We start from the raw sequence: 25382 nt of genomic DNA, 5'->3' as shown, positions 1-25382 counted from the left end.
TGCCAGCAGCAACAATCAGAAAGGAGATGAAATGTTAACACTTGGTTGTATGTGAAAAACATTTTGGAATATAATGTTGCATGACGTTGCATGAATATTTTGCAATGTCCTTCCAGCCGATTATGATAACACTAAAGCTGACTCCATCCTCAAAGGAGCCACCTTTGGAGGCTGCCACTGAAATGGTATGTATTTATGGGATATGCAGTTGATGAATGTGGGCTAAATATAACAGGCATGCATGTGCTTTTATTGTTGGTGAAAGATCTCATTCGAACTACAATTTGTTGCAGCAATCTTCTTTTTGGGTCTTTTTGCAGGACAATGCCAGTTTTGTGAACCAACGGGCCTTGCAAGTCCAGCGGATATTTTCCACGTAAACACTGTGGGACAGTTAGTTATGACATTTGATGTATCCTCTAGCAAGCGAGCATTGGTGTTTGGAGATTCTGGAGGGTGTGTGCATCTGTGGGCAGACTCGCCAGAAGCTACGTTTAATGCATACTCCCGTGAGACTGAGTTTCCAATGCCGTGCATGGTAGATACGCTGCCACATCTGGACTGGAATGACGATCTCTTGCCTTTATCCCTTATTCCAGTACCTCTTATCACAGAATCTTTGTTGTCTGACTGGCCAACAGCAAACTGCGTTGTTACACCTAGGTAATTAAAAGTTAAAAGTAGAATTCCTATAAATGGAGGCACGAAAAGCATTGGCCTGCTGAGTTCTTCCAGCACTGTCTTTTTGCTCATTGCTTAAATTTATTGAATTTGCTTTTATTTAATGTGCTAATCGTTTACAATAATTGACCTTTTGACTGCTTTTATTTCAATAAGTTCCATCTAAACCACTGTTCCTTAAATTGTTGATATTCTCATTATTTCTCTCAGTGGATAAAAACCACAGCCACTTTATTTCCCTTTTTGTTTACTTCTTGATTATATTTCATTTTATAGGTCACACCAAATGCAGAACCTTGTACTTAGCCTGTGAAATCAAAAGCCATCGCAATATAAAAGGGTGCTTTACAGAAGATTGGCATGCTTGCAAGACTTTGCTTGTCAGCAACATGAACTGAATTGTCAATTCCTCGTATATATCGATTAATCTAAAATGCATTTAGATGCCTCCCTCCATTCATTCATTTTCCATCAGATACCACACAGCATAATTTCCATGCACAAGATGTGTGAATTTTCCACATCAATTAAGAAGTAAAACAGAAGTATATATGCCCTCCCCACTCTTGATTCTATCATAATAGAATACTGTCTCCGTATCCAGTTGTGCTATATCACTTGCCTGTGCTGAAATTTGAGACCAAGCTCTGAATTAATGTATGTGACGTGCGGAGATGAAATAGTTTAGGACTTGTTTGTTTCACACTATATAAATTTTAATGTGGTCTTTGCCAATGGTGAAATTGACACAAACACCAAAAAAAATCAATTTGAACTCTGATTTTCCTATGTGATTAACACAGTATCAAATCTTGTTACTTTTTCCTTGTTATTTTATTTTCAGTGTGTTCATGCAACTTGTTTGGGTGATCATAATGTTGGGGGAAATCCCTTACCTTTATTCATATTCATTATGGAATTATATTGCTTGCATATTAGAATTAATGTCCAATGTAAGACCAAAGAACTTCTGAAATGAAAAGCAAAGCAAACCAACATATATTTAAAGAATACCAAAATGCCCTAATATCTTCATCTTTTTGAAGGAATTGAATTGAATACTTTATTGTCGCATGTGACAAGTCACAGTGAAATTATTTGCTTGCATACCCAAGGTATGCAAATAGTCGCCCAGAAAGGGCGCCTACAAAGTACTCCCGCTTTGTAAGTGGGGTAATACATTTTGTAATACAGTTTGTATTGTACAGTTCACTTTGAAGGCTATGTAATCCCTCAGTATCTTAAAATAGTCTACCAGGTCTTTTATTAATATTAACTCTTCGGTTACTCTTTCAGACGAGCTCCACCTGTTGACCTTGAGATATTGCGTACCATGAAGAAAGTTGGATTTATCGGTTATGCTCCAAATCCCAAAACAAAGCTGAGAAATCAGGTTAAAAAAAAGTGTTAGTTTTTTTTTGTACAAGTACCTTGGTGATATTCTTATGGCATGGGGCTACAATGACATTAGTTTGACAATGACTAGGAGATCCAGAAGTGAATTAACCTCGAGGGCAAGGTATACTTTAATTGGAAACCATCATGTCTCAAGATGGGAGGAGGGGTGGTGAGGGGGAAGATGGAGGTGGGGACAGTAGCTCTATAGAACACTGAAGCCCTTGACACCCAACAAAAGGTGGGTGGAAAGATCACAGGAGGTCAAATAGCTTGTTGGTGATCACCGGCTACCTGGATTCATTGTGCTTGATGGACCAAATTCGCACTGATGTAACAGGGTAGCATTTGTCGCTCGTCAGTTTAGTTTAGTTTAGGGATACAGCGCGGAAACAGGCCCTTCAGCCCACTGGGTCCGCGCTGACCAACGATCCCCACACATTAACACTATCCTACACACACGAGGGACAATTTTTACATTTACCAAGCCAATTAACCTACAAACCTGTACGTCTTTGGCGTGTGGGGGTAAACCAAAGATCTTGGGGAAAACCCGCACAGGTCACAGGGAGAATGTACAAACTTGGTACAGACAACACCCGTAGTCGGGATCTAACCCGGGTCTCTGCCGCTACATTCGCTGTAAGGCAGCAACTCTACCGCTGCGCCACCGTGACCAGTTGAGGAGTTCCCTTGTTTAGTTTAGAGATACAGCGTGGGAACAGGCCCTTCAGCCCACACACCCTGGACGGACCAACAATCATCCATACATTAGTTCTATCCTACAAACTAGGGACAATTTACAGAAGCCTATAAACCTGCACGTCTTTGGAACATGGGAGGAAACCGGAGCACCCTGTACAAACTCAGTACAGACAGCACCCGTAGTCAAGATTGAACTCGGGTCTCTGGCGCTGTACGGCAGCAGCTGTGCCGCCCCCTTGGTATTGCTTTCTCTGTGGACAACAGCGAGGAGACCCCTTTGTCATTACCACAGCCAGCTCTCCCTTCTCTGATCATGATTACAGCATCCAAAGCACCACGGAGTAGAGGAAAATCACCCAATTTGATCCAAGATCCTCAAACTTTCTATCCATGTGTATTTTCAAGATCTCAGACCTGGCTTGATTAAGATTCCCTTTGTGATTAACAAGCCTGATGTGGCTCATTGTTCAGGTTTACAGATGAAGGTTATAGAGGGTGTTTGGTTTGTGCAATGCTAATTCCTGATAATGTACAGACATGCAGAAGTGGGCACTTCACCATTAACTTGCTTCATTTTTTCCTGTGCTTAAGACAGTTCTATAAAATACCCCTCAAGGAAGTCCCTAACTAGTTCCTTTTTGTGTACAGCCAGGCTAGAATGGGAACTGGTCTGCAATTGTGGGCATGAGTGTTAGTGCCATGGTTTGATTGTGCCACAACATCACAACATATTGTCCTGTAACCTTTTTGGGAAACTGCATGTGGGGAAGGGAAATTTTTTTGTTTGTTTTTTTTTGTATTTTGAATTTCAAAGCAAAATCAGTCAGAGTATTGAGTATAGACGTTGGAGGTCACGTTACAGTTGTACAAGACATTGGTTAGGCCACAATAAAATACAAAAATTGTCCCTAGTGTGTGTAGGATAGTGTTAATGTGCGGGGATCGCTGGGCGGTGCGGACTTGGTGGGCCGAAAAGGCCTGTTTCCGCGCTGTATCTGAAATATGAAATAAAAAATAAAATAATATTTAGAGTATTGTGTTCAGTTTTGTTCACCCTGCTCTAGGAAAAATGTTAAGATGGAAAAGGTGCTGAGAAGATTTCGGAGGATGTTGCCATGATTGAAGGGCCTGAGTTTTTGGGAGAAGTTGGGCAAGCTAGAACTTTATTCCTTGGAGCATAGGAGGATAAGGGGTGAGTTTATAGAGGTGTATAAGATCATGCGAGGAATAGATAGGGAAGATGCAGTCTTTTACCGAGAGCAGGTGAATAGAGAACCAGAGGACATGGATTTAAAGAGGGGGCGGAAAGATTTAATAGGAACCTGAGGGGCAGTTATTATATGCAAAGGTGGTAGGTATATGGAATATGCTGCACTATCACAATGTTTTAAAAAAAAACATTTGGATAAGTACATGGATAGTTTAGGTTTAGAGGGATATGGGCCAAACACAGGCAGGTGGGACTAGTGTAGTTGGGGCATGTTGGTTGGCGTGAGCAAGTTGGGCCGAAGGGCCCGTTTCCACACTGCATGCGTCTGTGACTCTAAAGTTGCTATTGTGATATATTTGGATTAGATGGGATTGTTGGTCACTTTTGGAATTGAAGTGTAACTTCAGTTATGGCACATACATATTAGTCCAAGTCGAATGATATTATCATCTTAAAGTATTGCATTTAAATTTTCCAACAAAATCTCGTTCTGCTTGAAAGCAGAATCGGCAATTTATGAATATAGATTTTGCTTTTATTTTCAAGGTTCTGAATCTTGTTTGTTCCTAAGCTAGAAGGCCCTGGAACAAATGCCAAATGGCCAACTAATGGTTCTATTGTAGGAGTAAAACTGCCAAGCCTGAGTGTGTCTTTATGTGTCACTGAATAATGAAACTTTTTTGCCTCCCTCCTTTAACTTTGATAACGGTATGATCGCTCCCACTGCTGTGCCAGGTGAAGTTGTCCAGCACAGCCCAAGAATTGATGCTAAAATCTTCTGCTATGTATGATTTAACAACACACCACCTTAACTGTTGCCTACTAAGCCATTAGCAGATCCCTATGTGTTTTACTTTTTTAGACGATCAGTAATTAGACTTCTGTTTCTAGGTTCCATATAAATTGAAGGAGATGGATGTAGAATTTGACAACTACAATCAAATCCCTGAGTCTCCTATTGGAAGGGAGGAAGATACTCACCTGTACATGGTCCCAAAGAAATATCGAAAGGTCTGAGGCCAAAAAAACCCTGCTTTGAGTTAGATTATCATTCCATGTTTGGTTCCATTGACTAGGATTATAAAGTATTTCTGAAAACTAACTTATTTTAGTAGAAATGTACTTTATCAGGGTATGTTCCTGTTCCAGAAAACTATATTTTTAAGGAGTTTCTTACCTGAAAGTGGTGTAGTTTGACCTAGGCTGCTTTCTCGTGTTTGCCAAACTTCTGGCCATTTCATTTTTCTAAGTCAGCTGCCAGATCTCTTCCTCTACTTTCCACCATGGTGTCTGTCGACCTGTTGCCATGGGGTAAGAAGACTGAAGATTTCCTGTGGTGGAAAACCCACAGGAGTGGATTTGGATCATTGAGGGATCTTGCCCTGTATTTATCCACTTTGGTGGCAAGAACAGGAAAGCAGACTATTATCTGAATGGTGGCCGATTAGGAAAAGGGGAGATGCAACGAGACCTGGGTGTCGTGGTACACCAGTCATTGAAAGTAGGCATGCAGGTGCAGCAGGCAGTGAAGAAAGCGAATGGTATGTTGGCATTCATAGCGAGGGGATTTGAGTATAGGAGCAGGGAGGTTCTGCTGCAGTTGTACAGGGCATTGGTGAGACCACACCTGGAGTATTGCGTACAGTTTTGGTCTCCTAATCTGAGGAAAGACATTCTTGCCATAGAGGGAGTACAGAGAAGGTTCACCAGATTGATTCCTGGGATGGCAGGACTTTCATATAATGAAAGACTGGATAGACTCGGCTTGTACTCGCTGGAATTGAGAAGATTGAGGGGGGATCTTATAGAAACTTACAAAATTCTTAAAGGGTTGGACAGGCTAGATGCAGGAAGATTGTTCCCGATGTTGGGGAAGTCCAGAACAAGGGGTCACAGTTTAAGGATAAGGGGGAAGTCTTTTAGGACCGAGATGAGAAAGTTTTTTTTCACACGGAGAGTGGTGAATCTGTGGAATTCTCTGCCACAGAAGGTAGTTGAGGCCAGTTCATTGGCTATATTTAAGAGGGAGTTAGATGTGGCCCTTGTGGCTAAAGGGATCAGGGGGTATGGAGAGAAGGCAGGTACAGGATACTGAGTTGCATGATCAGCCATGATCATATTGAATGGCGGTGCAGGCTCGAAGGGCCGAATGGCCTACTCCTGCACCTAGTTTCTATGTTTCTATGTTTGTCAGAAGAATATGGGTAGTGTTGGCCAAGCCCCTGAATTAGCCAACACTCTGCTTCTTGGTTAACCTGAAGTTTTTTTTCCTGGTCTTCAGCCTATACCTTTTTTCCCACATTTCTCCCCCACCTCCACCACTGTCACTTGCTTTGAAGTAATTATTTTATTATATTTTGCTCTTCCTTTATCAATTGAGAAATGCAATAGTCATATGTATTTTAACTGTTAGATTGAAGGTAGACACAAAATGCTGGAGTAACTCAGCGGGTCAGGCAGCATCTCATGAGAGAAGGAATGGGTGACGTTTCGGGTCGAGACCCTTCGAAGGGTCTTGACCCGAAACGTCACCCATTCCTTCTCTCCCGAGATGCTGGCTGACCCGCTGAGTTACTCCAACATTTTGTGTCTACCTTCAATTTGAACCAGCATCTGTAGTTATTTTCCTACTTAACTATTAGATTGATTACGAAGAACTCTTGAGCATATTTGCCCTGTGCCAAAATTATTCAGCAGTTTGATTGTAAATGTATTTGTTTAGGTTACTATCAAATATTCAAAACTTGGTTTGGAAGACTTTGATTTCAAGCACTACAACAAGACCTTGTTTGCTGGGCTGGAGCCACACATTCCCAATGCCTACTGCAACTGTATGATTCAGGTCAGCGACATTCTCCCAGCTTTTTGTTGCATTCCTATAGTCAGCACTTGTACATGTTAAATAAAAGTGAAAAACACCCTGGCTGTGATTTTAGTGGGGAACCGTGCTACTGTGTGTTGCTATTCCATTCTGCAGTTGAAAATCATCTGGCAAAAGATCTTGCCTAATTATATTTTTTTGCCAATATTACAGATTCTATAATATTCCCAGAATTGTAAGATTTTTATAGCATAGCAAATACCATTTGTTGTGCCAATTCCGTACTGACTCAACACCTGAGCAACCCTTTCGTTCCACTCCCCTACCCTTTCCCAATAGTGCTGCAGATTCTTTCCTTTCAGATGTTTATCCAGCTATCTTTTGAAAGATACTTTTGAATTTGTTTCTTCTGCCTCCCGATCCAACCACTAGCTGTATTTTTTTCTTTTGCCTGTCTTCATTTTATGCTTTTTAATACTTCTGCAAGTCAGAAATGTCTATTTATGATTTTAAATACCTCCTATTGAAAGTGGATCCCCTTGCAAAAACCTCTCTTCTAAGGAGAACAACCCCAGCTTCTTGGTCACTGCACTAAAGTCCCTCATCTCTGGAATCATTTTGATAAATTCCTCCTGCACATTCTTAAGTCTTCGTCTTTCAATAAGTGTGCTGCCCAAAAATGGATTGTATTGAGTTAAGGCAGAGCCAGTGTTTTTGTGAGGGAAGAGCGCGCAGAGGGACCTGTGAGGAGAAAAATGAAGGGTGCGGTAGCTAGCCTTCAGTATTGAGGGCCTCCAGTTTTCACCTGAAAGCTAAGGAAAGATGGAGCCACAAGAGACCACTTATTGGCAAGTATAAAATGTTTTACATTTTTAATGTATATCCCTACTACCCAATAAAGGATGTACTTCCCAACCTCCCCCCCCCCCCCCCCCCGCCAAAAAAAAAGGATGAATTGGACATTTAAAAAATTGTGGTATTGATAAAAAACAGATTACTTTTCTGTAATTCGGTTTTGTTCATCTGTGGTTCTATGGATTCCATCCTTCAGATTAATAGAATGGAATACTTTATTGTCACATGTGACAATGCATGTGCTAATTTATCGTATTTATTATACAGAAGGTAGTCTGATTGACGCAATAGTTATTTTTCTTGTGTTTGAAATTCATTTAATTTACCGATGTAAAATTTCAGTTTCTTTGCATAGAAATGTGATTCAATCGTCACTGCTTAACGAATGTTACTACGGATTTAGTTGTGCTGTCACTTTGCTCATATTAATAAGAAATGGGGTTGTTCCCACAGCATCTCTCTCATCTTTGCTATATAGTTTGCAAAGGTGAGGGAAAACCGCAAGTGGAAACCAAGTGTTTCCTAATGGCGGAATGTCCCGGAATGGCGGGACTATCATATGTTGAAAGACTGGAGCGACTAGGCTTGTATACACTGGAATTTAGAAGGATGAGAGGAGATCTTATCGAAACGTATAAGATTATTAAGGGGTTGGACACGTTAGAGGCAGGAAACATGTTCCCAATGTTGGGGGAGTCTAGAAGAAGGGGCCACAGTTTAAGAATAAGGGGTAGGCCATTTAGAACTGAGATGAGGAAAAACTTTTTCAGTCAGAGAGTTGTGAATCTGTGGAATTCTCTGCCTCAGAAGGCAGTGGAGGCCAATTCTCTGAATGCATTCAAGAGAGAGCTGGATAGAGCTCTTAAGGATAGCGGAGTCAGGGGGTATGGGGAGAAGGCAGGAACGGGGTACTGATTGAGAATGATCAGCCATGATCACATTGTATGGCGGTGCTGGCTCAAAGGGCCGAATGGCCTCCTCCTGCACCTATTGTCTATTGTCTAATGAAGATGTAGGGGAATTTCCAAATGAATCATTATCGCTGAACCGCTAAAAAGAGTGGGATAAGCAAAGGAATTGTTATTTCTTTTCCCACTTAATACTGAATAATTTTTTTCTAAATCTTGCTGTAACCGCCATTACTTCACTGCAAATTGAGAATACCCAACTTTACCATGCAAGTTTTTTTTTTGAGCCGCAAAGGTCAGATGTGGTTTTTATACCCATGATTTCTACTTCCGACACCCTCCTCCGAGTTCCCGGTTATCACTGCCTGGTGGAGGTGATTAGTGAGTAGATAAAAGGTAGGTGTTTCCTCACAAACGGGAAGAAACAGTAGAAATAAGGAACAAAGGTGGGAGTAGGCCATGCAGCTTCTCCATTTGTCTTCTCCTTGTATTAAGATATTGCCTGATCCCCTGATTCACTTCCCTGTCAAATCCCATGATTCATTTGCCATTCAAATATCTACCTTGTCTTGAATATCCTCATCCACAGCCCTCGGGGTGAGAGAATTTAAAATATTTCCAATACTTAATGAAGTTTCTCCTCATCGAAGTCGTAAGTGTATAATTCATTATCCTGAGACTGACATGTGTATTCAGCCAGAGAAAACAGCCTCTCAACATCAATGATTCAATGATACTTTGTCAACCTTGTCTGTTCTTTTCAAAATCTTGTGTTTCAATGAAATCATCTGTTATTATTTTTAACCCTGGCAACTCTGCCCTCCTCAGATTACCCCTTTATCCCAGGAGGAAAGTAATTAGAATTTAATCTCCACCTGATGGCTGTGAGGTATCCCAACTAAAATGTTTCATTCCATTTCATTTTGGATTTGGGTCTAGTCCTACAATATCAAAATGCTCCAAGATATTTCTTGCTAATCAGTTGTCAGTCTCATTCCTGCAGTGGGGAGATGGAAGAATATTATGCTCGTACAGTAGTAAGTAGTCATCTGATTATCTTGAAGTACATAATTGGACAGGGTAGAATGAGTTGAGCTCTATTTAACTTAGAAATACTGTTTTATAGTGGTTACCTGATGTTGGAAAGATCCATTTTCCAGAAATAGCATGTGTTGCATTTAGGTGAAAATTTAGAATGTAAGATGGGTGTAATCTAAATTAATAATTAAGACAAGTGTTTGTCTTGAAGTTTTTTAATGACTTTTTGTTTTCTTTGCTTTCTTCTCCCATTGTAGGTGCTTTATTTACTGGAGCCCATCCGTTGCCATGTTCAAAATCATCTGTGTCAGAAGGAGTTTTGCTTGGGCTGTGAACTTGGATTTCTGTTTCACATGCTTGATCTCTCCAGAGGTGACCCATGCCAGGTAGATGAATGTTGAGCTTGTAAAGTGGATGGTGTGATCATTGAGCATGGTGTTCATTATGTGGATTTTTCTAACTGCATCACCTTGGCCAGAATAGTCATCCGTACTCTGCGTATTATAAAAAGCAAACAAATCAACGGTAGCAGCTGGAAAAAAAATGTCATTCCAACTAATCCCATTTGCCTGTACAGTGTACATATTTCTCTATTCACTACCTGCTTCTATGTCTAAATGCCGCTTGCTTGTTACTATTGCATTTGCTTCCACCATCTCCCTTGATGGCATGTTCCAGCCACTTACCACTGCAATTCTGCACTTCCGCAGTACCTTTTGTGTTGGTGGTTAGTGCTGTGGCTTATCCTTGAATTAGAAGAGACTGTATAGGAGTAAACAATGATCAACAACACTCTTCCCTAATGTTGACTATCTTGTACTTTGTCTCAAAACCAGATTACTATAGTCCCTGTTAACTTGTGGCTGTGTGCAAAATTGGGTATAAAAAATATCATGTTTTGTTTCCTTTCATTGTGTCTTATAGGCCAGCAATTTTCTTCGAGCTTTCCGAACTATTCCAGAGGCGTCTGCTCTTGGGTTGATTCTAGCTGATTCAGATGAAGCGACTGGGAAGGTGAATCTGGGCCGACTTGTACAGAGCTGGAACCGATTTATATTGACGCAGCTACATCAGGAGACACAAGAGCAGGAAGGTCCACAGGCCTATCGGAGTGTCATGGGAAGGTGAGACAGCACTATTTTAAGATAGACTAACTAGATTTATTTTTATCAAAAGCATTGATGTTATGCATTGCTCTGTGCAATTGGAATTTCGCGCACTTGAGGGGAATCCCTCATTGGCATCCCCACAATTGTTATATCACAGAGCAACCATTTATGAAAAATTATTTCCAGACAGTTTTTACTGGTGGACAGCTAACATTATCTGTGATAAATGAAGTCAGTATTAGGCTGCTGTATTGCATGTGACACTACGCCTCGGTACAACACTATGCCTCGCCACTATTTCGTCTACACCCTTCACTCTACTGCATTCTAAATCTCAGCCCCATTACTGCAGGGAATGGAGGGAAGACTCAATGGTTTGTGATGTCCCTTGTTCTTAACCTGGTGGATGCAGATGAAACATGGTCTGTTTGTATCATGCTGAGCCTAATATACTATTTAAATGTGGCATTCTCACAAGCTTTTGTTTTTGTCTTCAGTACATTTGGATCCTCTGGTGAATCTGTGATTGGGAAGCTGTTTGGTTGTGAAGTTGAGAACTGTAGCACTTGCCGTTGTGGGAAGGAAACCGTTCGAGTTTCTTCAAGCCTGCTTTTTACCTTGCAATACCCTGATATAAATACTGCTGGTGAGTAGTGCATGGATCATGAATTGCCTTGCCTTCACCATTACATCATTTTACCATTTATTCATCAGGTTAATTTTAAACTCCACATGAATTTTGAGTGTGACACATAGAAACATAGAAACTTCCACATTGCTTTAACCATCAGTTTCCTCGGGCTGTACGTAGTTTTTGTACTTCATCTTTTTTTTTTAAATGACATTTTAATTTGGTTAAATGACAGTGACCTCTGAAATGTATTGGTCTCAAATACTTTGTCAACAAAGAAATTTAAAAAAAAATTGTTTGAGTATTTTCTCAGGTTTTCCCATTCAGAAATTCCTGTGTTCGTATTTATCAGGAAACACAATGTAAATTTGCCACACAGTCATTTCCTTGTCCCACTCATGACATCAGTTTTGCACCTTTAATTCTGTACTGCAGAGAAAATCCCAGGTTGGAACCAGTTCCAACTTCAAATAATTTCGAAATGTGTCCACTTTCTATTTATTCTGTGAACTTGGTTGTCCAAAAATGTTCTTTATGTACAATACTTAGTGCCTCCTTTTTGCTTTAGACAAAGCTATTCGACAATATGAATTTGCTGAAGTGCTGAAGAGAAGTATTTGCCTTGAACAGAACACCCAGGCCTGGTGTGAAAATTGTGAGAAGTACCAGCCCACGGTTTGTATATTTGGCCTGGGGAGGGAGCAAGGAGTATAAATATTTTGCCATTCAACTTTTACAACCTCGGATCATGAATTTCCAAAAATTTAAGGATTTTGCTGTTGAATTGTTTGAGAATATCTTAATTATACTGGTTCCTTTAGCTATCTCATGAAAGATCAAACCACTCTGTAAAATCACGTTTCATGTCTGTTTTTCGGCTACAGAGATGTTAAAATATTTCCTGCTAGATTGTCCTCTGCAGCACCTGGTGTGTTGCTGGTCTTACCTTCCAAATGTGTTCTTTTTGATTGGTAGGTTGGTTACTTTTTCAATCATGATTTATTTTTCTTTAAAAAGCAGGACTGTTGCTTCAATAGGATCTTGGGACAACTCGTCTGGCAAACTTAATTATTTTAATTCTGTAGTTTTTCTTAAAGCTTACTAAATGTAGTGATCCAGTCTGGGGGATTATCTATCACTACTTCTTTGTGAACAGTTCAAGGATAGTATTGATTGAGAGGTTGGGTGCAATCCTTTGGAAAAGCTGAGCTGATGCCTGGTTTGCCATTTCTACATCTGGTGCAAATGTAGTTGCATTACTGTGTAAAGTATTCCTGGGACTGTTGACATTTTATTTTGTCAAAGGTTTTGGTGCACTAAAGTAAAAATCTTACTGCAAAATAAAACGACATGTGCACTGTTTCAAAATTAAATGAATGGATCTTTTGCTCTTAAATTCCTTAACTGATTATGTTGGTGTGCATTTTGTCATGAGAATATATTTTGAATTTAAATGTAACAGGACCATATATCCATTCTACAGAAAATAATGAAATTCTTCCAAAAATTTCTAAATCAAGCCTGCTGCTTCAGTGACCTAAAATAGCCGATTAGAGTTTTTGAACACTCTGTGTTTGGTCTTTGAGCTTTGACTTTCATATCACTCATTGCCATCTTGTGGTACTGTATCAAAATGTGCCATACACTATCGAGCGTCCAGTGTTGATTGGAAATTGTGTTTTGCTCTAGATTCAAACGAGGAATATTCGATGCTTGCCTGATGTTCTTGTTATTAATTGTGAAGTCAACAGCACAAAGGAAGCTGAATTTTGGAAATGCCAAGCTGAGGTCTGTACCGAGGAATTAATTGTTATTATTTCAAATGCACCCTTTATATGTACCTGGAACTATTTTCAGGGGTTCCATCCCCATTTGGGGAATATAGGAAGTGGTGTTCAGTGTTCAAGAAGATTCTGAAATAAATGGATAGTGCTGAAAGGAGAGAATGCCAGCCATTCCCTGATTGAAGAGAGAGTTGTTTGCTGTAATTGTAGATACTATTGGAATATTGTGTTAGTGGCTAGGTGAAGCTGAAGAGCAGGCAGCCTGATGAATGAAGTGTAGTGCAATAATTTTAAACTACTTTCAAAAGCAAAGAGCTTTATATTCCGGAAATACAAGTTAGCACTTCAAAAGCCTTTTGAGTCTGCGTAGTGTTCCATTTCAAGATTTATTTTTCCTGAGGTTTGTTGCACTTTTGAATTATATTGACGAGAAAAATGTTACGTTTAATACATTAGCTATTTTGGCTGGGATAGTAGAAAGGGCATTATTTCTAGTTGCTATCTCTCCTAGTTTAAAGCTACTGTCAGCCAGGAACCCCGGAAAGTGAATGTGAAAGTATTCTAAGGCGAGGATGGACTTGAACTTCATTCTCGTGCCTTTCTTGACAAGTGCTTATCCATGACTATGTGTGAGAATAGGCTAGAGTTTCACTGATAGTTTCTATGTCGAAATATCATTCTTACTTGATTGCATGAATCGTAGTCAATTAAATGAAATGTCAGGTCCTGTGCATGAATTATTACATTCATAAGAAGAAAACAATGAAGATGGGGACAGTTCGCATCTAACTGGTAGCTTAATTTGTTGCTTTTGAATATTTTAGCAGTAAATTTTTTTTTGCAGTACGAATTGCGCAACAAAATGAGGAAGGAAGATTTGGAAGCAATAAAAATGAAAGAAAACAATCCAACAGAATGGTAGGGATTTTTAAAGTGTGCTATTGTCCGCATGAGTGGTGAGCTCAGTTCAAGACATTTTATTTAATAACTGTTGTCTTTGCTTTGTGTCTGCTCAAGAACAACATGTTGTCCCAACACCTGGACATACAACAAGATTTTCCAGGTCAAATTTTAAAAAGAACCATGCTTGCAAACTATTGGTGTATTATTGTCACATGTGCTGAAATACAGTTTAAAAAAAAAAAAAATGCATGCTATCCAGGCAAATCATACCATACACAAGTGCATCAGGTATTGTAAAAGAGAAAATAGAGTGCAGAATATAGTGTTACACCTGCAGAAACTGCAGCTCAATTTTTTTTGAAGTGCGTGAGCCACACAAGGTCGATTGGGAAGTCTTGCCATGTGAGAGGTCTGTTTAAGAATCTTTGACAGCAGGGAAGAAGCTGTTCTTGAATCTGGTGGCATGTACTGTCAAGCTTTTGTATTGTCTTACTGACAGGAGAGGGGAGAGGAAGGAATTTCCTCAGAAGGCTAAAGAAATTCAGCATATCTCCAATGACTTTTCTCAGTTTCTGCAGATGCACCGTAGAAAACATCCTATCTGGATGCACCTGTTTGGTATGGCAACTACTCTGCCCAAGACCACAAGGAATTGCAGTTATGCAGCCCAGTCCATCACAGAAACAGCCTCCCCTTGGGAAAGCAGCCGACATAATCAAGGAGCACTCGCACTGCAGCCATTCAATAGGCAATAGGTGCAGGAGGAGGCCATTCGGCCCTTCGAGTGGTGCTGGCTCGAATGGCCTCCTCCTGCACCTATTGTCTATTGAATGGCTGCAGTGTGAGTGCTCCTTAATTATGTCGGCTGCTTTCCCACGAGGAGGCTGTTTCTGCTTTGGACTGGGCTGCATAACTGCAATTCCTTGTGGTCTTGGGCAGAGTAGTTGCCATACCAAACTGAGGTGCATCCAGATAGGATGTTTTCTACGGTGCATCTGTAGAAACTGAGAAAAGTCATTGGAGATATGCTGAATTTATTTAGCCTTCTGAGGAAATGAAGGCAGTGGTGTGCATTCTTAGCCATCGTGTCCATGTGGTTGGACCAGGACAAATTGGTGATATTTACACCAAGTAACTTGAAGTCTCGACCATCTCCACCTCAATACCGTTGTTGTTGACTGGGGCACATAACACCACCTAATTTCCTGAAGTAGATGACTAGCTCCTTCGTCTTGCTGATATGGAGAGAGAGGTTATCTTGACACAATGCTACTAAGCTCTCTATCTCCTTCCTGTCCCCTGTCCCATCATTATTTGAGATCAGGCCTATTATGGTGGTGTTATCTGCTGCCTTGTAAATGCATTCGAGCTGAATTTTGGTCGCCCAGTTTTGGGTGCATAGGGACTGTAGTAAGGCTTTGAGAATGCAGCTTTGCAGGGCACCTGTGTTGAGAATTATTGTGGAGTATTTTTTGTTGCCCATCCTTGCTGATTACAGTCAATGCGTCAAGAAGTTGAGGATCCAGTTGCAGAGGAGTTGCTGAGTCCTAGGTCCAGGAGTTTGGAAATGAGTTTGGTTGGAATGATGGTGTTGAAGACAGAGCTATAGTCAATAAATGTGAGTCGGCCGTAGGTGTCTTTGACATGGATGTTTGTGCTTGTGAATCAAAGATGACAGCTGGGTAATGCACCTTCCACTTCTTGAAGAATTTTGAACTAGTTTGTACTGCTGTCTGACATCAGTGCTTCTATTCCCATGCAATAATTCAAATAGATCGACCAATTTCATCTTGATGTATTGAGTGATAATGTAAAGTTCCATTTACCAGTAGATGCTTTGACTTTTTATCATCAGGGAAGCACTCTGTAATGCAGAAGGCCTGAGTTTCTATACATCAATTGAGGAATTGAAAAATATTTGGATGCCGAATTCTATCAAGATGAAGCTGTCAAAAAACAAGGAGCTAGAAGTCACAAACTGGACTGAAAATGAAGGCGTATGTAATTAAGTTTAATCCTTGATGTATCTTTTCAAACCTCCCCTCAAGAGATTGATTCTAATGTTTGTAAAATTTTAGTCAAGATCAGACAGGTGATCAAAAATGAAATGTGAGCAGTGGTAAGTGGGGCTGTAAGCGGGAAGCTCAAATTGGCAGGTTACCTTTGGTATTGAAAAATAGGGGCGAAGCAGTTTCCTCTTTGTGCGGAGGGGGAAGGGGAAGATGGGACCCAAGGATGAGCTGCTCAGAGCAGGTATGTGGAAGCAGATAACGTGCATCTCTCTGAATTGGTTTTGTGTTTTTTTAAAAGCGCATTTAAGGACTGTAAATCAGAGGAAAGACGGTAAGAAATAGGGTAGATAAGCCAGCGTCTGTTTTTCGTGGTAGGGGTGTCTAAACGAGAGGGCATAGATTTAAGGTGAGGGGAAAGAGATTTAGAGGGAACCTGAGGGTTAAATTATTCAGTAGTTGGTATCTGGAATGAGCTGCCAGAGGAGTTGGAAGGAGTAACATTTTAAAAGCCATCTGGGCAAGATAATTGAATGGCAAAGTGTGGAGAGATATAGAAATTATGCAGATGTGGGATTAACACATATGGGCATGATGATCAGCATTGACACATTGGGCTGAAGAGCTTGTTTCTACGCTATGCAACTCCAACTCTATGAAGTTGTCTTGATTATTAAATTTCTAATTGATGTCCTGGTTAATATTTTTCTTGGGGGGAAAAAAATGTTTGTAGAATCACTCCCTGTAAATTAGAATTATGTAATGTCAAAATTGAGAAAAACCTTTGGTATTCAACTGTAATCGTGCAGGTAACTTTTGCACAGTCGTGTAAGTACACTGGAACTGTTGACAGAACTAAAGATGTTAGAGGGAGATGCTAGAGGGAGCATTCTTTTAGAGATGCTAGAGGGAGCATTCTTACTTTCACAGTTCTCTGCAAACTTAAACAGTTGCAAGGTAGATAGCTGATGTGCTGGGGAATTGAACTGTGCTATTCTGGTCCCTCTGTTCCTTTCTCCTTTGTGGTTGGTCAAAATGATATTCCAAACAAGAACCATTAATATATAAATTAATAATTATTTTTTGGAAATGTGTTATCCTGCATGTCCTTCCAGGCATTGTTAACTGGTTCGAATGTACCTTCTGTTTGGTCTCTGGTTGATGTAGTTTTTGTACGTAGTCCATTCTTTTCTCTTGGAGTTGGCAGCAATACAGTATGGAACTTAATTCGTGTACGTTCCTGACACTAGAAAGGAAGATTTTGAAGTTCCCTGTTTTATCATATCTTAAGACCAATTTGAAGGACGTTAAAGTGTAATTTAAACCTAAAGCCAGACCAGATGCAGGCGTTAAATTGATTAATATGCTATTGTAAAGATGGTGATCTGTGCAAATTGGAAGAGGGAAGTCTCCCCTCTGAGTTGGAGACTTGGGATTTGGGCCCAATAATTCAATGGTTTAAGGATGGGAGGGAAGAGATCTGGTAAATGTTATTTTAAAAGATGTCTTTGAAGTTGCACGCATGTGGTTTCCAAAATTCCATTCTTATTTTTAACTGAAATTTGTGTTAACAACATAAATCTATTTCAAAGAGCTATTTATTTCCGATGCCTAGTAACAGCATCAAAACTTCTTTCTGTTTATTTGAAGCAACAAATTGGTGTTTGTTCAATATATTAATTTCCAGTTATTTGAGCCAATTGCTTGCTATGATGGTTACTGAGCAGAATGTTTACTGATTACTTTGGCCCTATTCTGCAGCTGTCTGCTTCAGAAGATGAGGAGAACACCTATCTGTACGACCTGGTGGTGACCGTGGCTCATATTTTAGATCCTCGGACTGGTGGCAGTCTTGTGGCACACATTAAAGTTGGGGAAACTTATCACCAGCGGAAGGAGGTGCAGTATAATCTGTATCCAAATGTCTTGCTATTGAAGAATTTTGGTACAGTAATAGAATGGTAGTATGAAGAGTAGAAGCATTGATGCACTTTAAAACCTTCAGTTTTCTCAATGGACGAGTTTAACTTTTTTAATCTCCACATTTAATAAATGTTTGATTATAGTTTGCACTTCAACTTCTGTTGGACACGAGTTTAAAGAAACCTTTTTTCAAACATCCACCATTTTATTTCCCTTCTACCATCAGTGATCGAGAATACATCATCTTCAAAAACAAAAGTGACCAAAAATATTTAGTTTTTTACTTTTACTGACTAGCATCTCAATTGATAAGATCATCACTGAGGTTAATCAAAAAAGTATCCTTCCTTTCCTGCAATAAATGTTTAAATAGCCAGATATTTTCCATACGTCTCATGAGCATAGACTGTTTTGTTGGTTTTGGCACTTATGACAATTAAACACTCTTGACTCTTGACAGACTAAGTTTCCAAAATGCAAAGCAAGTATAGCTGCATAAAGAGCATTACTTTAGCCTTTCACTGTACCCCAAATGGTAGCTGCCATCTGTAAGTGAATCTTTTACAAGTCATAAATTAGTACGTGAAAAAGGCTTTACCACTAAATCAGAAGCACTTTGGACCATAAATTTCAAACTGGTTTCCTCAATTCAGGTCTGCAGCATAACATTACTGAAGGAATCTGTTTAATGCTAATTTACTTTGCTTTGTTAGTGATACAAATAGCCTGTGCAAAAATGGAAGGAAAAGCAATGTGTAATATTTGTGATGTTTCGCAAGTGCATTAGTGTTGGAAATCTCCTATCTCAGGTTTGGTGTAAGATCTGTAGCTCATGCAATGTTTTAATGTTTCAGGGTGTCACTCATAAACAATGGTATCTGTTTAATGACTTTCTCATAGAACCAATTGACAAGGTAATTGACACTTTTTTTGTCTTGAAGCTACTGTTCTATATTTTCAAAAATAATATGAGTTTTTCCATGTGTACACTTGGCTTAAGTATTAATTTGAAATATTCCTTTTCTAGTTTGCACAAATAATTTCCCCCTTTTCTAAAACTTGCAGAAATGTCTTTGTATGCCATTCACCCTATCACAGGCATCTTTTGGGCACAAACCTTTGCCCGACCTGCTGAGAACGTCCAGCATTGTTTTTATTTCTATATGTAGGTATTCTAGTGAAGTAGATCAAAATAAGTGAAGATGATTTTGTGCCCTGGTTCCACATACAGTTTGCTGGTTGTTTGGGGTGAGGAGGGGAGTGGTGCTGTCCAGAATAAGGAGGATCATTGGGGCATTACTCAACAGTAGGTTATTAAGTAGCGCTGCCACAAATCTTGTGGAGTAGCTTACATGATATTCCTCTTGGGAAAGGAAAGGAAGGGAAAGTGAGCAATTCGTTTAAGTAGGGGACAAGTGAAACATTTTTTAAAGTTGTTGTGGTATATTTAAATATTTGCTTTGGTTTTTTTTTCAGTGTGAAGCTGTGCAGTTTGATTTAAGTTGGAAGATCCCCTGCATTTTGTACTATGCTAGACGGAATCTGAATTCCAAGTATGATTTAACCAGTAGGTAACGTTTTGTGACTTATGAATTACCAACTGGAGGTGGGTAGGGTGATTTTTATCTTCTCCACTCCTGCTGCAGCAGAGCTGAGCTGCGCTTGGGTGCTAATAGTACACGTGTAAATATGGCGAGATTATGGTGAAATATGGCCATTTTTAAATAAAAAGGAACTCCACAATAGCTCAGTAACCATCATCAGGGCAATACTGACCTTTACATCAGATGTAATATCCACTGATTGGCTAAATTGCTGAAGATAGGGGTTTGGTTTCCTCTGAAACGATGAAATGTCTCTGCAGTTTCAGATTTTTTTCTGTTTGTGTTTTTGCCAATTCTATTTAAAATGATACAGCTATGAATAATTATAATGTTTTACTATTTTTTGTGTTAACTGTGTACCAACCTCTTAAACCAGCAATGGTATCATTTGAACAGTTTGCACAATTTGCTGCTTTATTCTTCGTATGGAAGACCAAGACAATCAGTTTGTAAGATTCGACCTAGCTCATTTGATGGTGTTGCCTTTTTCTAATTCCTGTGAACTACTTGGTGATATTTCTCGCACGTACACTGGTCTGCTTGCAATGAATATGCTTTGTCAATATTTTTTTTCTCTCTCCTTTAGTAAAGAATCCAATTGAGGCTAGTGTTTTGCTGGCAGAAGCATCTCTAGCTAGAAAGCAGCGAAAATGTCATGCAACATTCATCCCACTCATGTTGAATGAAATGCCCCAATCCAATGATTTAGTGGGTTTAGATGCAGAGTTTGTCACTCTGAATCAGGTACGTTTGTTTTTCTTGGGATAGAGGATGACTTGTTCCGTTTGGGACACTCTTTTGTCTTGGTTCCTAGTGACAAGGTTGATTTGCTTGGTTTGGTGTTGCTTGTTCACAGGAAGAAGCAGAGCTACGCAGTGATGGGACAAAATCCACCATCAAACCCAGTCAGATGTCAGTGGCAAGGATCACGTGTGTGCGTGGTCAGGGACCAAATGAGGGGGTTCCCTTCATTGATGATTACATCTCCACACAGGAACAGGTAATGGCATGAATAATGATTCCTCTGATATTGCTGCCTAATTTGGCAACTTCTGCTTTGTGGTTGATCAAGTATATTGTTTATATCACTAATGTAAATCATTGCAGTGTTAATCAGCTGTGAGATGCTCTGTTTTCAGTTAATTCCTGGGTTTTAAGTCCACTATGTTGGTATTAATTTCTCTATGCTGAGCAGAAAGGCACTACAGAGAGATCAAACAACTTGTTTTGGCAGGAGGTGAAATCCTGGCAGCTCAGTGAGGTATCATTGTAAACCTGGCAGCAGGTTGGGCACATTTCAGCTGCAGGATCTGCAGTGTGTGGGAAGAAGCAAGTATCTCTTCGGTTGGATAAATGTTAGTTAGATTCTGTCTGAAAATTATCTTGTGCGCTTATTCCACAAGTTTGTCTTTTGGAAAAAAAACAATAGGTTGTGGATTACCTAACCCAGTATTCTGGAATCAAACCTGGGGACCTTGATGCCAAAATCTCATCCAAACACCTAACCACCTTGAAGTCAACGTACCTGAAACTAAGGTTCCTCATTGATGTTGGCGTGAAGTTTGTGGGACATGGGCTGCAGAAGGACTTCAGAGTCATAAATCTTATGGTAGGTTTAGAAAGCTCACAAACATAATAATTGGGATAAGCTACTTGATGTGGCTTCCTGTATTTGTGGACACTTTCATCATCTCCCTCCCTCTTTCGTCTCCATCATGTCAAGTCTTGCAATGTTGGCAACTGGCCTTTTTGTTGCGACTAACTTAATGACGCTGAAAAGTGGGAATGGTGTTAATAGATGTTAAGTGAGGAAATATTTTATTTTGTTATGATGTAGCGTACAAACTTGAATAGGTAAAGACTGGATTTATTCTTCCAGTAATAGAGGAACAGGATACTTATTAAAACAAAACACAACATGTAGAGCAACAGGCCACTCAGCCCATCAGTTCTGTACTGGCACTTTTCTCTACAAACCACCACACGGTAACATTAGTATAAATTAGTGGGTGATGTCTGAACCATTGATCCAGTAACGAGGGGGTCCAGTGGTTCAATCCCACCACAACAATGTTGGATTTGAAGTTTTAATAGATAATCTGATTTGAAAAGCTACTATGAAATAATGATTAAGATGCTGCCATTTTATATATTTTTCAAAAAGCTGACTCGCTAATGTCTTGGAGAAGGAAATCTGCTGATCTTATTTTCCCTAGTCTGGATTACAAGTGAATCCAGAAACAGGAATATAATTGACTCCTAACTAACCTCTGAAATAGATTGAGGTCACATGGGGATGAGTAATAAATCCTTGCCTTGCCAGTGGCAAATAAATCAAAAAATACCTTGAACTATTTTTGCTTTCTCTTTATTTCTCTCTGTCAAGTAACTATTTCATTTCCTTTTTAATTTAAACACAATGGCCTAGCTGCATTTGGGACAAATGTTTTAACTCTGATCCTAAATTAATATTGCTTTTGTACAAAAAGAGACACAAAATTCTGGAGTAACTCAATGGGTCAGGCAGCATCCCTGGAGAACATAGATGGGCGATGTTTTGGGTCAGATCCGTTGTTCTCCAGTGATGCTGCCTGACCCGCTGAGTTACTCTAGCATTTTGTGTCTGTCTTTGGAATAAACCAGCATCTACAGTTATTATTTTCTTACAATCTCACTGTGCTCTTTGGCTACTCAATGAAATTTCACACAGTTGTATTGTTGAAAAAGCGCAAATTAATTATTGCCAGTCCTTCCCAAATGGTAGCAAATTTACAAGGGCAGCCACTGATCTGCGAGAGATGCCTGATTTGCTGTAATACATCCACAAGATTCTCTTTTAAATAACTGCATATGTTGAAGCAGGCCTACCAGCATCGAAAAGATTGAAAGCCCCTAAAACTGCTGACATAATAAACATCCTCAAGTTGGAAATTTCCTGAGTCATATTTCATTTGTCTTCAGGAGCCCCCCCCACACTCCCCAACTGTGTCCCTTTCATCTCTCTCATAAAGGCTGGTTAAAAACTGGTGGAGGGGTGAAGGAAAGGCTGGGAAAACAAACTGGTCATTTTTTTAGGGGGAGCCCAGCTTGCTTCAGGTCCAAATGTGGAAGTTAGAAGGGTTTCAGTATGACCGGCATTATTTTTGATTTTGTATGTTATTAAGTGACATAACTTTATTTTGATGAAACAAGCATATATTATGATTCCTCATGTTAAAGTTCGTTTCTTAAAACAGACAACAACATGAGCAGTTAAAGGTAAACCAAGCAAAGCTTTAATTATCATCAGACGGGAGTGGGGGGGGATCAGTGCTACGGGTGTATGACCATACTCAGCACTCCCCTTGCTTCCACTCCAAGATGCAGCATTTTTATACAGAATTTGCAGCAAGAATGTTTAACACAACATTTCCTTCAAATCAATCACATTGTATTAGAACACAATGTACTTGTCACCCTAAAGTCATAAACTATTTTACACAATAAGTCATTAGTCAAAGGTAATGACCCTTATCATACCACAGAAGGTCCTGTTTTCACACTCCCACAAATAGTCAACAGTTAACCACATCCTCATCTTAACGAGAGCATTGTCCATCGTCTTTCTCGGACGTCTTTCCTAGGGATAACAGGATGTACCGCTAGAGACTTTAAGATTTGCATAGTCTTATCCTGCCTGGTGCAATTTTGCAAACATCAGCTATTCAGGACCCAAGGTTCAGGCATCCTGTTCATTCATTCTACCATTTTATTATTTCTGTGGTTTCCAGGGATTGTAAGTTTCAGCTACCAGACACATCCTTATGCGCAATTAGCATTCCGTCACTTACAACAATGTAGAAGCTCCACAAGCATACAAACAGGTTTGCAGGCAATGACCAAGCATCCCATCATGCAAAGTTAATAGCCATTAACTCTTTCACTCATTACTCTGTGGAGGTTTAAGTGTCAATCACATGAAGGTCAGACCAGGGTAATGGGTGGCAGGTCTCCTTCCTGGAGGCATTAGAGAACCAGTTCTATTGAATGGCCAAAGTTATTGAATTCCTTCTTTGGGGTTGGAAATCTTCACTTGCAGGTTTAAGTCCCTTAACTGTGTCACTCAACTCCATGACTGGAGTTCTCAAGCCGGATTTGCTTGCAGCTAATGTTTTCCCACTTCTTTGCTTCTCTCTGAAATGGTGTATTTTCTATAGGAGCCAATGTCACCCAAGTTATTGTTTTCAGATGAATAACAGCAGTAAATTTCTGGAGGGCATATTGGAAAGCAAAGCTGGTCTTGCTTTGAATTGACACCACAAGTTAAAAGGAACCATGACTTCTAATTGATCCTTGTTCAGACAAGCTGAAGATGATTCTTTGCTCCTATTGTATCACATCCAAATTTCGTCCCAGCACATTGCAATACACTTTTGATAACTGAGCAGACTTGGGGGTTTTGGAAACAGAAATCTTTTTTCTAAAAATGAAAAATGGCTAGTAAAACTGCAGTGAGGCCAGTTATTTGATCCTCTACCCATGGTTGCACTCCTATGCTAATCCTGTGGCTGCTTTAATGTTTTGTAGCTGTCTGGCTGCTCACAACCTTTGTTGGCTCCCTGACAATTTTGTGAACAGATAGAGTGGCAGCCAGGCCTCTATGTTTCAGCCTGCAGGCTTGCTCGTCTTTAACAGCTTGTGCTGTCGAAAGCCTGTTTCACTGTTGCTAAGTGTCTCAAAGCATTTTTTAAAATCAAAATATCAATTAAATAAAAACATGCCCATAGAATTAAAGATAACCAAAAAAGCAGGATAAGCTTAATGAATGTTGCCAATCCCGGTCAGATGAAAGGAACTACATGAAATGTGCCAGCTGCATCCTGTGTAAAACAGGTGCAATATAATTACATTCAGCACTTTAGTTCAGCAAGTTATTGAATGCCCCAAGGTAAATCCATGAATGGAGCAAGAAATTTGTTATGCCTGTATCTGACCTCCAGTGCTTTTGTACTTGCATGCTGCAGTGTGCAAGCGTTGCAGTTGGAAAGCACTGATATGCGTGTTGCAGTCTCTTTAGCACAATCTGGCTCAATGTGGCGAGTGAGTGAAGCTCCTAGTTGGCAAACTTTACTTGGAAAATATGACCCATGAGGTTAATGTAACTTGAAGTAACTGCTCTCTGTGAATTGTTCATTGTGAGATAGTTGGGGTGTGGTGTATTTTGCACAGAATAGCATCCACAATTTGTATTGCTGTTGCAATAACATAACCTTCAACAAAAAAACAGTGTAAGCAAAGATTAAAGAAACACTAGTGTCAATGCCTTGCAAACATAAATACTTTTTTTAATAGATTGACATTGTCAGGCTATTAAAAATGACTTTCAAAAATATTCTCCTGTAACTGTTCAAAATACTAAATCCAATTCCAAGTTCTAGCTTGAGGAAATTTTGAATTATATAAATTTTAGGCTTAGAGTAATATATTTTTCTGCCTATTTCCATTTTCAGATTCCAAAGGAGCAAGTGATAGACACTGTGTATTTGTTTCACATGCCTCGGAAGAGGATGATCTCGCTGCGTTTCCTTGCATGGTATTTTCTAGGTCTGTATGTGTTACAACCCATTTGACATGTTTTTGACATGCATTTCTGTAGATCAACATGCATCTGGAACAGATCAGCCATTGTCATATTGAACGACAGAGCAGGGCTGAGTGGCTTACTCCTGCTCCTATGTTCTTATGTTTTACTGAATGGTATGACATTGAGTACTGCAGTTAAACCTGTAGGAGAGAGGTTACTGCCCAGCATTTCAGTAGTTTGGGC

At 39.7% G+C, this 25382-nt stretch overlaps 1 protein-coding gene across 2 annotated transcripts in view; it reads left to right on the top strand.

Moving 5' to 3' along the window:
• pan2 (poly(A) specific ribonuclease subunit PAN2) overlaps nt 1-25382 on the top strand; it is a 61369-nt gene that overhangs the window by 12829 nt on the left and 23158 nt on the right. For both annotated transcript variants that reach the window (XM_078431480.1, XM_078431479.1), the window contains exons 8-25: nt 321-663; nt 1978-2074; nt 4883-5002; nt 6714-6833; nt 9871-9999; nt 10538-10737; nt 11220-11368; nt 11922-12028; nt 13043-13141; nt 13982-14055; nt 15896-16037; nt 17811-17948; nt 18827-18886; nt 19449-19539; nt 20163-20320; nt 20433-20576; nt 21006-21185; nt 25066-25159. In XM_078431480.1, the coding sequence (XP_078287606.1) occupies nt 321-663; nt 1978-2074; nt 4883-5002; nt 6714-6833; nt 9871-9999; nt 10538-10737; nt 11220-11368; nt 11922-12028; nt 13043-13141; nt 13982-14055; nt 15896-16037; nt 17811-17948; nt 18827-18886; nt 19449-19539; nt 20163-20320; nt 20433-20576; nt 21006-21185; nt 25066-25159 (2445 nt within the window). The remainder of the gene's footprint in view (nt 1-320; nt 664-1977; nt 2075-4882; nt 5003-6713; nt 6834-9870; nt 10000-10537; nt 10738-11219; nt 11369-11921; nt 12029-13042; nt 13142-13981; nt 14056-15895; nt 16038-17810; nt 17949-18826; nt 18887-19448; nt 19540-20162; nt 20321-20432; nt 20577-21005; nt 21186-25065; nt 25160-25382) is intronic.

This window comes from Rhinoraja longicauda, chromosome 42, assembly GCF_053455715.1.
Source record: "Rhinoraja longicauda isolate Sanriku21f chromosome 42, sRhiLon1.1, whole genome shotgun sequence".
Taxonomy (NCBI): Eukaryota; Metazoa; Chordata; class Chondrichthyes; order Rajiformes; family Arhynchobatidae; genus Rhinoraja; species Rhinoraja longicauda.
The sequence above is the reverse complement of the archived record's forward strand: the minus strand, read 5'-3'. Positions and strand labels throughout refer to the sequence as shown.